The 13,377-nt window shown below is 32.1% G+C and overlaps 1 protein-coding gene across 1 annotated transcript; it reads right to left on the minus strand.

Moving 5' to 3' along the window:
- Nucleotides 1-443: 443 nt before the first annotated feature.
- Nucleotides 444-8,526, minus strand: LOC130901036 (testicular acid phosphatase homolog). Its single transcript, XM_057812107.1, has 4 exons — nucleotides 8,325-8,526; nucleotides 7,623-7,724; nucleotides 4,334-4,874; nucleotides 444-847 (listed from the first exon to the last, which is right to left on the minus strand). Exons 1-4 carry the CDS (start codon nucleotides 8,409-8,411, stop codon nucleotides 492-494), a joined length of 1,086 nt encoding a protein of 361 aa, XP_057668090.1. The 5' UTR covers nucleotides 8,412-8,526; the 3' UTR covers nucleotides 444-491.
- Nucleotides 8,527-13,377: the final 4,851 nt, after the last annotated feature.

The following is a 13,377-nucleotide window of genomic DNA, read 5'->3' on the forward strand; positions in this document are numbered from 1 at the left end:
CTTTGTTTCTATAATTGTTGAGTCTAGTCAGCATCTTCTATTTTGAAATATCAGTTGCTAGAGCTTGTCGAAGTATACCTAAAATATTCTTATCTCATTTTGTTTACAGCATTTTTTTGGATTATTAGACTGGTCTAATAATCATTGAATAATGTTTTCTCACAACTCTCTTCGGTTCTTCTTGTATAGTTCAATGATTAAATGTTGTTTCTATGCTAAACTTCATAGCGTTATTTCTAAAATCACTAGAAAAACTCCATGAATATACCCTTCATTTAACAAAATAAGAGGGATTAAGTGTCGAACAGTAGGTTAGTTTTAGTTTAAACACCAAAAGTTTGCAAAAATAATCTATTATATACTAAATTTTGCATAGTATGTAGTTATATATACAAATATTGTATACCTGTTAAATGAGGAAAAGGATGAGAGAAGTCCAACAATGTTTTTTGCTTCTTTATTCAAGTTCATAATAAATAACAGAATGATAACTAACTCGAACACTGCTCATCTCTTGTTGTTGTGTCTAACAAAATATCACTAATCGTTTCCCGGAATGCAGAAAGTGTACAATTTGATTCACACCCATTTATTTCAACTTGTCCTATACTGTTTCCATTTTTATAAAACACCTTAACAATATGATCATCATCTTCAGCATGAAGCTCGATATAAAGGCTGCTAGCTGGAGGAGGAGGATATGCAGGACTGAAAGTTCCTATCGTGATCAAATATGTGGCTATATTTGTATCGTGCCCACTGTAGATTCGAAATTTTTGTGATGACGATGAATCGTTGGTCATATTGTCAAAATAGTCCAAGATCTCATTGAAGAATGGTCCGGTCACTAAAAATTATATAAGTATATGAGACCACAGACCTTAATAGGATTCAATATTTCATAGAATTAATTCAATTATAGGGAGAGCAGCATATAAAGAGGAATTGTACTATTCGAAAAGAAAAAAATTAGCATTGATTCATCACTCTCTCTCTCTCTCGCGCGCGCGTGAGAAGTCCCATCCCTCTAAGCACTCTCCCCCAGATATTTCCGCGGATGGATGCGAATAAGAGCCCTCTGTCATTTCGACGGGTCATTATCCTCATTCGCGTCACAGTTTCACGCGTAGACTCTCTCCTCCCGGAGATTCTGGGAAGTCTAATCTTTTTATTAAAAGTTATCCTGCTGGATACACAACCTTATCTTCTTAGTCTGGATTTCTTAATATATATGTGTGTGTGTGTCTTTTTGCCGCTTCGGGTAAATCCTTTCCAATCTTTCTCGGCAAAAAAATATCCAATACGAGTGGCCCTTTGCCTTTTTTACAACTGTCCCCGATGTATGACTCGGCACTTGCTTGTGAAGTGCGGAATTACCGTGTCGGGGAGTGACCTCTTGTAGGCTCTCTCGGTAATCTTAGGATATTTGGTGTTTTTAGAATTTTTTTTAATAACCTATCTTAACCTAGTGATGCTATTGTCCTCCGTTTTACTTTACCTGTCGGGCGATGAGCATTGCTATGAATATCTGTATGTTCTGCAGCACATTCACTAGCTCGGGCGCTTCTTCTCCCGTTGTGCCTGGTTTGTTCTTAGCAGGTAGTTCGTAGCTACCATCTGCTTTTTTCGGGCACCCCCTGTAGTTCGCTGGGTGCTCTCCTTCGTAGTTTTCACATTCTATTTTCTCTGTGCTGCTGAGGGTGCAATCTGCCACCCAGTGCGCTCCCGCGCATTTTACGCAGTGCACGTCAATGCTGCACGTGCTTTGCCCATGGTGAAAACCTTGGCATTTGTAACATTGTACAGGTCCGTTGTGCCTTTTCTGTTAAACCTCACTTATTTTTGTGTGGCATAGGTATCTAAGCTTCTTGTATGATTGAGGGTAGAGGACTGATGTTCTTTATATCTCTATTAGCTATTCAGCCCTTTTGAACCAGCACGTGATATTTACAGGATATGATAAATGAGTGTCGATTTCTACTAGAAGTATACAATATGTAGATTGTTTCCATCTTTTGCATAATAAATTAACAAAATTTCATTTCATGGTCATATCACCTGAGAATAATTTTACTTCTAGCGTTACTTTATAAAGATGATAATTTTTCTTAATAATGTGACATGTTACAGTATTGCGGTTTTGCGAATAGATGTAAAAGGACATTCTTAAAAATTTTATATAACGTCTAAGAATATTTTATCATCAGTTACGATCTTTGGTCTTATAGCTTTAGGGTAATTTTTAGTTCATCCTCTTCGTACGAAAAATTTCATCAACCTCCAAACTGACGTTTTGATAATTTAGTAGTGATTTTCATATCTTTCATTGAAGGTCAAAATAACACTATATTATTACTAAAACAATATATTTATGCCATTCTCTTTAAATTGCTCTACTAAGACAAGTTGCCATAGAGCAACACCATTCTTTATTGTTTGAACCAAAAATTTTTGAACTATTGTATTATTTCTGTGATAAAAATAATTTTTCATAAATCTTAATTTCAGTAAAATCGGTAATGAAGAAACTGGAAATATACACAAAGAGAAATAATAAAAAACCCAAATAATGAACTATTTTGTAGTGCACTTGACTATTCCTTTCAAATACATTGATTTATAATCACCGTGTATTATAACAGTAATTCCATATTAACTTTAGTATGGATCAATTTTTTAACGACGTCCCTCACGAGTCCAATTGTTTTTAGGGTTGTTAAAATATGTGGACAAGTTTACTTCAATGCTTGAAGCATTCTTGACTTTGTACCATAGTTCTCAAAAATGTAGTGGTTTAATTGTGATTTCATAGTTTGTATTTATTCCATTATTGGCCTTTTCAAAAAAAAAATATTATTATCATTACTGTCATAATATTTCAAGCATATGTAACTTTATTTAATAGAAAAATGATACTGTATTATATCAAATTTCTATCAAAAATTAAGAAAATATTCTTATTTCGCGTTTTGTGGGTATTTGTCTTGCAACTGAAAATCCCGCCAATGTCATAGTTTAATAGCAAAAAATCTAAAACCTACAAACCTACCGAAAAACCGAATATATATATATATATATATATATATATATATATATATATATATATATATATATATATAAATATATATATATATATATATAAACAACTTAGTTTCCCCAAACATTATCTATAGTTTAAAATATGCAATAAAAGATCATTGATTGTGAATATTAAGGTGGCCAAAACTGCTCACATAGATGAATGAGGACAGCTTGTACTACATTTCTCTAATGAAAATAAGACACATCAATGCAAGTCAAATTACGGTTTATGGAGCGGGACAATACATGTTGTCCCCCCCCTTCAAAAAAAACATAAATATTTGCAAAGATTGTTACCAAAGAAGATTATGTGAACTGAGTTTTTGCAAAGTTAAGTTATGGTTCTCCTCCGACGTGAAGCCACAATAAATTGGATACTATCTTTGCTCAATCCTAGGAATCAGCTGAAAACTAACGCCTATCTAAATTGGTATCCAAAATTTTGTTACTGGGGGAAGATTCTTGACAAAAGACGACAATACTTCTTTAGTCTTCTTCTTCTTACGTTAGGACTAGGTCCTGTATTTTCATCAAGGGTTCGCCAGGAGTAGTTGGGATGCTATGGACCTGCTTTCATACCACCTTATAGGTGGTCGTCCAGGAGGTCGAGTTGTGTCTGGTTCCTTTTCCTTTGCAATTTTTGCTAACCGTTCATTTTGCATTTTGTCAACATGGTCTCTCCATTCTCATCTACAGCTCTTTACCCATCTTACTACATCCTGAATATCGCACATGTCCCTTATTTCTTCATTTTTCTTCCGATCGAGTAACGTTTGTCCTATTATTGATCTCAGAGCTCGCATTTCTGTTGTTCTTAGGAGCCGTTTAGTGGTTGTGTTCTCCGCTCTAGTTTCTATTGCATATGTCATGATCGGCCTTACGCAAATTTTGTATATTCTAATTCTACATTTCGTGCTCATGTATTTATTTCGCCAAATTAAACCTCTAAGGTATCCTGATATTAATGCTGCCTTCGTGTTGTTTGTACTTTTACTTCTTTCTTTAGATTTCTATTGCTTATTATGGTTTACTTCTTCAGTGCCTTCAGTTATTTTAGAAACACAATTTCGTTAAGTATTGGTCTAGGTATCTGGTAACATTATACTTCTATCTAAAAGCGAATTCAGGGATATAATGAGTTTGCACACAACTACAATATGAGTTCCTCTTCGAGATGTTGAATTTAGTCAAAAACGTTTCTTACCTTCTGAATAGTCCTCGTATGTGATTATCACTAATTTTTTATACTTACTCAAGCTCTTCATTTCCGTGGTATGTGTTAATAATTTATAATACAATCCAGCCACGGTTCTGATAGGTTCTGGATAAATTTGATCTGTCCAACTTGGTAAGGTATATCCAACCAAATCTTCCGAATATAACGTACCCCAAATTTTATAAACACCAGGTAAATCTGTTATATTATCACCAGTGTAATTCGTTAAGTAACTATATAAGTCTGAATTTTGTAAATTGATCAAATCATATTCATCGCTGTTCAACTGTTCGTTTAGTAGCGTGTTGTAAGCTTCACAATCGCTTGGATATGAGTACATGAAAACACGTACGTCTGCTGGATGAACAGGTATAGCTTGCCAGTCTATATTTCTTCGCCATATTTGTGATTGTTTTGCGGGAAAAATTCCATAAATGAAAGTTTGGATTGACATATGACTTGTATCAACATCTGTTGTTTGCGCATAAAAGTCTGATTTATTGTACTTTGTTGGTAAAAATTCTCCATATCTTTTTCTGGTATATTGTCCTAAGGTATATTGTTGACGTTTTCCTTCCTATAATAACCAAAAACAAATCTATTAAAATTTCCTGACCGTATAGGATCATAAGCAGCAGGCTTAATTAAATCATTTGCTGTTAAATTGAGCAAAATGAGCTCGATCATTCATCTCAACTCATTTATTTCTCGGAATAATGATTTTGAAATTATATGAAAAATGATATGTGAATCTTTGCTAATAATATTGAAATGGAACGATCCAAAAATTAAGCCTTGACTGTCTCACCGAAGAATCAACCCTTAGAAGAATCCAACTGAGTATGAACTATACTACATCAGTTCTGTCAAGTGAAAATAACCCTGTTAATCACAACATCAACACAAATCGCTTAGAACACCTATTTGGAAACAAACAAACAAGTATTTCGTTTTGTGAAAGAATTCGCCAATATACGCACACCTTAATACTTGAATCACCAGACTTACTTCCAATTAACATAGAACGATAGAACAGCCATAATTGCAGACTCCATGAGCTCAATACATACCATTTAACAACTTTTTGGTCTCATCATCAACTCAATCATCATCAACCATTAAACACCGGCATCCCAGGAAATGAAAAGGTAAGCCAACGTGACAAAGAAGTAGAAGATAACAACGAACCAACAATTGTGCGCGAAGTGATAGCAAACGACTATAAAAAGATTAACAAAACAAAAGTTTAGTACAACTGGCAAAGTGAGTGGAACAGATGGTAATCGATATTAAAATCTCTAAAACCATCCGTTTAATCATGTAAAAACAGTTTTATAAATCGTATGGACCAAATAATAATCGATCATTCAAGGCTAGGGCACACTCTGTCAGATGTACAAAAACGAAAAACTGACTAAAAACTTCTCAAACAACATAATTTCTCTACTTAGAAATTGTAAAACCGCAAACTCAATCAAATATTTAAAAGATACTCAATTATACCACAAATTTTGAATTGACATGTCGCTAATAATCTTTAAGGTTAATGCGACAATAAATCCATAATAAAATCAAATGATGAATTAGGTTCATGGAATTCAATACAATATTCAATAAGAATATAGAACTTAAACCATTTGGGGCTCTGTTTTATCAAAACCCTGTTGTCAAATACTTGTGTAAATTTCAATTTGAACTCAATCATTACCTACTGCAAAATTTTCTGCCATTCATTTGTAGAAGTAACATTATGCAAATACAATTCTTGCACAAAATCAAATCTAGAGACCCGCTAATGCGGTGTCATTAATATTCAAGAACCCAAATTGTGCCATTTTGAGAATTGCCATCTTGAATTCTGTTTGTTTCAAGCACAATATGTACACTAAAATTAGTATGAGTTCTTTTAAAGCAATTGATATTCCTAGCAGTACTCCTCCTAACATATTGACACCAGAAGAACCGACTACATTTTTTACATTTTTTAGATGAGCCCCAGATAATCCATTTCTTGTGACCAAAGTAAAAACATTTTTAAAAAATTCATTAATGTTTTGCACAAGTAGCATTAATAATGGATTCAAAGGCAGCCTGTCGCACAAAAGTATTGACTTCTTTACGGGTTAACCATTTCGTTGATCATGAGCAACAATTGATGTGAGCTGGGCTGATAACACCACATCTGTAAGAAACTATGAGGCTTGACATCGAACAGTTGTGCCGTACAAAGTGTTACTTACAAGTACAACTATCACGAAGTACTTCTATAATATGGTGGGTAAAGAAAATCCCCTTGTAACTTTCAATAACTATAAAGATTTTACCTTCAATTTCAATCATCACATTGCCACAACATAATCATATATTTGTCTCTCTGATAATTGTATATAAAGTTTAGTATTCTATTCCCGACTAATTAACTATTCGGGAATATATTATTTTTCTGTTAGCTACGAAAGATTCCATACAAAATTATTTTATTCAGTTGTCATATGAGAACCAATTAATTATTTTCAAATTCTTATACATGAAACGTCAATCACGTAGTGGATCAAGAAAATTCATGTATCTAAAATTTTTTTGACATTTTGATGCTGAAAGGGACAACATTTTTTGATAAGTTGACAATTAATGATTGACAAAATTACTCCTCCCCTTCACTTTACTCGACACTAGTACATACTCAATTTTTGAAGTTATAATTTCGAAAATAGCTGATCTATTGACAGAAATCTATCTTTTCGATCAATTAAATATTCTCTATCTCACTAAGGACCAGATTCAGACCCATTGTTTTCAATGATATTATTTTTGCCTTCTGAACGTGTAGTTGTAATGTGACCGTCTATTTAATACGGAGAGAAATATTCATACAGATTTTTAAAAATTTCAACTAATAACAAATAATCATCCTTAGTGAAAAGATTCAACTAAAATGTAGAAAATTTTAATGATTTCGTAATAAAAGGAAATATGATTTCAGCATTTTACAATTAATAAGAGGAGTTTTATGTAAAAAGTGTAGAGGGATAAAAAATGCTTAAATGAAACGTAATGGGAATATTTTTCTTTCTCCAGCACACCTATCATAATAGATATAACATATTCTCACACTAACCTAACTTTTTGGAAGTATTTTCTCAACTGACACAAAAAATATCGAAACAAATAGTCGAAATAGTTGTTGAGTTGAGTTTAATATGCGTATTGAACAAAAGTTTCTATAATCTATCGGTTTCAGTTTTGTAAAATTTTTTGGAATCTGTTGAATAATTAGAACTTATTGATTAATTAATGAGAACGTATATTAAACCTGATCACTTACGTTTATTAATTGTCCGTTAGCAAGTCCTCCCCAATAAAATGCCTGGTTATACGTATCTGTTTTATAGAATGATTTTGGGGTAGATTTTCCATTACTTATTACCTGAAATAATAATTCCAGACAATTACAATTTGAATTCTGTACAGAATTGTTAGTTATTCGATCCCTTCATTCCAATTTATCTTATTATTAATAATTTTAGCATAAATTCTATTTCAATAATTCAATACCAAAAATGGTTAGTATTGAAAATTATCCAAACCCGGTTATCCATTGTTGTATAGAATCATTGAAAGGTAAAATATTATGATCATTATAAATTATTCTTCATATTTTCATTTTGCAATATCAATAATGATATCTATTTCAATATTTTCAATGTTTATGTTCGAATTTAGATATTTTTCATGTCCCAATTAATTTCATCCAATATATTCCAATTGTATCAATTCAATACTCTACTAAATACGTGCTCTATTCTCTCTATTTAAAATCAGTCCTCATAATTTATTTCCTATTTTTGTTATGTTCCTTTGATTCTACGAACCCATTCCGTAATACTCAAGCTCTATATAATTATACAATATTCATACAATATATACAATTTTCACAATAATTCATGGAAATCTTCTGATCCTTATCAAATATATTGCTGTCAATCGCTTACGTATAAACAATTTAATATTTGAATTTAATACCTACCTGAACTACTGCTATTATCTCGGTGTCAACATAAATAACATTCAGATATATAAAAAAAGCAGCTGTATGAAAAATATGCATTTTCATGCATCACTTCCATCAACTTTGTATTTTTGTTAATTTATATTACGAATTATTTGGAACTCAAATTTTTATCATTTCCTAATCTAAACTAAATGATACATTGTTAATTGAAACACATGTCGACGTGTTACCAAATAAACTGGGCGATTAAGTTCGTTGAGAACTTGTCAAATAATTCGTAATGTCAATGTTGACAAATATATCCACATTTCCAAAATAATGGAAAAACACATACTCTCCAGATTTTGACAAAAAAACAAAAATATATAATAAAGGCAGGAAAATTATTTTTACGGGAAATAGTGGACTGGTTTCCAACTCAATTACATTAACTCTAGAGGACGGACCAAAACATAGAATATTGAGAGGAAAGGATGAATGACCCATCTCAATTTCCTTCAATCTTTTCTATAACTTTTCTCCAGAACTCCTCCAATTTTTACTAGGTCCCTAGGCACCTATCCTCCAAAACATTTCCAAACTATCCACCGAGCCTGCAGTGTTTTACAGTTGGAATCACACATGGATCTGACATCCGCTCTTCCTTCGAGCTGCGTACAAACACTCTCCTCTTAGACCCAAAAACCTCAATCTTTTCGACTTATCACTTTATGAAACTCTTCCTCACGTTATTGCGTCCAAGTTTTATCATTTCAAGCCCATTAATCCCTATCAGTTTTATTTTATTTTATTGAAAGGGGTTTTCATTTCCACTTTTCACTTCCACTTTTATTTCCACCCTTCCAAAAGGGCCATCTTCTTTCAATTTCCTTTTCACTGTAGAAGTACTCAAAGTCAGATACTTAGATTCATTTATCTGAGCTGCTGTCTTTGGGTACATGAGTCGTCTATTACGTTTACTGATCAATATAACCCGTTTATCTTCAGCGGTAGTGGTTTCAACCGTTAGCTCCTTGGTTTTGCCCATTTTATAACTTACAAGTCTGAATTTGCGAGAACGGAAACAATTCGTATACGAACTTGACAAGATATCTTGCTACAAACAGTATAAATCACAGCACGTTCTTGTGTCTCACAGGGCTAACTGGGACTAAACTACAATCATAAACTCAGAAAGAATAATTACCAGTTGAATAATAATGAACAAATCTCCCGGTACTCAAAACTTTTAACTTGTCGCACTCACCAACAAAATTTGAACATGTTTTCGTATAAATAAACAAACAACGAACAATATCTTTTTTAATTCATGAGACATCGTTTCGACCATCGTTTGACGATATAAACGAGAAATTTATTGGAGTATATCATTTTTAAATTTCATGAATTGATTATGGGGTGTGCAAAAACTTTTGACCAGTAGTGTATATAGTTAACTATAAGTAGACCCATCCCCACCCCTTAACATCACCATTATTGCCTACATATAAACAATTTTGTGGAACAGTTCAGTAACTTGATAATTTTAGGGAAAAAATGTACGCCTAGAGATTTCGTCTTCTACGTAGTAGAATCTGCACTCTGCATCCTCTACTCCTATCAAACAACTTTCATTGTCCACAAGAATCTTGTTATTATTCGTATATTATTCTTAATTATATCTCAACCCCTGTAGATTGTCTCAGCAACAGAATCTCATCTATTTTCTTTTCAAGTCTTGCATTTTTTGTTATGTTGCCGATTTCATAAAAGTTTCCAGGTTCTATGAATAGTTTATCCACATCCTTTTTACCATGTCTGCTATTTCCCTCCTGTCCACAGTGTTGCGAAAGCAAATGAAGACTAAAATTGTTCTTGTTACTTAGCTTATTATTTACGTTGTCTAGGACATCCCAATCTTATACCACTAAAGCGCAAAGATCTAAGGGCTTCTTGTCTAACGAACAAAATGATAATCTGTCTGTGATAACTCCTTTCCGAATCCATTACAAATATTGCTACTGCAACAAGACTTGGTGTAGTATGAGTGTATAGTTCTGGCACTGTACAACTCTATCCGTTCTATTCGACGTTTTGGAGTGTATCATTTAATGGTATTTGTGTCCATTTATATATGTCATTGACAGCTACATCTTTTTTGTTTTATTACTTACAAAAAATTGAAATGAACATTGTATTGAATATGAGCCCTAATATAAATTAGAATAAATGTTGGGAGATATATGAATAGGAAAATTAGCTCCAACATCTTAATTCGAAGTGAAATGTTTTCTCAAAAATAAACGTCTTCAGTATTCAGACATGTCTTAGATCACTGTTTGAGGGGAGGGTGGGAGGACTATCTCCGTTGAATCCTTTTCTAAACATTTTCAGTGAAGTTTTTTGTTATACTTTCTTTTAATACATTAAAAGATGGAAGATATTTAATCACAGGCAGCTTTTAGAGATTACAATTTATACCAGTTGTAGTGTCCCAGAATACCTGCATCAAACGTGATGATTGTTCTCACTATCGCCTTGTAATTCTACATTAGGATCTTTTCTACGAAGGTTTTGTATACCATTAATGCTTTCGTCACTTTACAGGTTATCTTCTTCTCATGCTTATTCCTGACTAGTTTACTATCTAGTCAGAGTGAGCCTCAGATATTTCTTCCCTATTTTCCATTTAAGGGCGATTCCTTTTAGACTATGCCACACAATGTAATTTTAGGGGATGCAGATCATTTTCACACTTTATGATTTGATATTTCAAATTTTTCTTGATTTCGGATGTATAAGTCGCCGTTTTTTATTTATTCAATGTTGAAAATCCAAGTCCTATAAACATAAAAAGTTAACATTATTAATTTAAGCTATTAAGTTGGTAGGTATATTTATAATTAGGATTATCACGATTTTTTGTTATGAGAGGATTAATTTTGGAATTTGATAACCACAGTTCAAACATTGGTATTCATTGTAATGTATATTTATGAAAGTGAGATGTATTGTCACGTGTATTGTCAAGTACTTTTATTAGACTGTGACAAAAGTAGAATCTGATAATTTCTGATATATATATTTACTGTTATTCACTCAAATTATTATTAATATTGTCTAGTCTGTTCCATTATAAATAAACAACTTTTCATATAAATTGATAAGCCTCTCGCCATCATAATACAGGGTGTTTTGTAAATTAGAAAAAAAGAGTATTTTAGGTAAAATATTTGTCATGTCCAAATAGTAATTATCTATCTTCCAGCTAACCGACATTTCTTATATTATGCCTATCGAAACGTGCGTAACAAAAATTATGGGTCGATGAAAACTTTTATTATTTTACTATTATTTTACTCTGCCTTGATTGTAGTTTTTCTATGATTCAGTTATCGCCTAGGTTATCAAGTTTTCTTTGATAGTTCTATCAATGATTGCAATACATTTGATATACAAAAACTCTTTTCGTGAATCAATGGGTAGTAATTTTATGTTTAACACATTGTAGTGAGATTAAAATGTGATGATATCTTCACTTGGCCGTACACCGATACCTCGGGCCACACGCCGTTGCTTTGTACTTTGTAACGATAAGAAGATAATTTATCACTCTTGTGGCTTCACGCGTCTCTTTTTCTTCATGTACTATGAGGGCTGCTACTCAAGATTTGAGATATACAAATAAATACAAATTTATAAATGGATATGAATTTATTGTTTCCGAATATATTCTTCATTAACATCAATAAACTTTTGCATGTGTATGAACCAATTGTTAACGCACTTTTTCCATTCCAATTGATTTCGCAATTTATTTTTGATCTGGGTGAATGAAAAAAAAATCATTTGGTACCAAAGGACTGCACGGTGGATATTTCTCGACTCGATATTTCGACTGTTCAAAAACGGTTTTGTTTGAACTAATGTGTAGAGCTCGCATTCTAGTGGTGAAGAATAATTCGTCTTCTGCGATTTCCCGCTACCAAATCGTTCAACGGTGTATTCTAGCTGAATATTCAAATTTCAACTAAAACATTTTCAATCATAACACCCTACATAAATTTAATCCGTGAACATTGCAAAGATGTAATATAGAAATGAGAAAGTGATAACTTAAAAATTTATTTTGCGTGACAAAAATTTATAATTCTTAATTTTTATAAATTCTACCAAATTCAAGCTATCCAATAATATTTTCAGTATTCATATGACGTTGTCAGAACGAATTCACGACCATCCTTAGAAAACTTTTTAATACTATTCACCGTATAATAACTACTTCTTTTCAAAGTTATACCTCATATCAAATATTTCGTTACTAACTACAAATAATTTTGAATTTGAAATCAACTACGATAGAGAAATTCGAAATTAATTCTCAAATTTGAAATTCTGATTTATTTAAATTGATACGTACAAGGAAAAAGATATTTTCCAGTGTAGATTGTGTGAATTCGTTGATTCAGTTTTCAAACCTGAGAAAACACCTACTGAATAAAGCTGAAAGATATCGTATTTTCCATATCTGCTTCCATCATTAGTGGGTATAAAGTTTTTCCAAGCACTCTTGACAAGATTCATAGTATAATCGTATAAAAGTTCTTTAACATGTTAGATAATAATAATAATTCTTGTGTCAGACTATACAATATAACCCAATAAACATTTTCTGTAAATTATGGTGATTCCTAGTTATATAAAGACTATATAAAGGTAATGAAATTATATAAAAAGGTTACGAAGTTTTGTAAGATCACCTTTTAGTAACACAGTTATATTACGATTTTATAAAATTTCTGTAACTTGTGGGTATATAAAGAAGTGGTATAACTGTTTCCATCACCATTTAATAAAACATGTTACCAATGTGTTTATAACAAATTTATACAAGGTTTTCCGTTACCTAAATTATATAACTATATAGGCTCTGAGTTATATAATAGTCTTTCTAAACACAATTAAAAAAATTGGGGATTATTAGTGTTTGTATATCCTATTAAAAAACTTTTGGTAACCAAGTTAGGGACAACCATTTCTTTTATATACATCGGTTACCTTAAGTAAAATCAATTGCCCTTATATAGGT

This window comes from Diorhabda carinulata, chromosome X (genome assembly GCF_026250575.1).
Source record: "Diorhabda carinulata isolate Delta chromosome X, icDioCari1.1, whole genome shotgun sequence".
NCBI lineage: Eukaryota > Metazoa > Arthropoda > Insecta > Coleoptera > Chrysomelidae > Diorhabda > Diorhabda carinulata.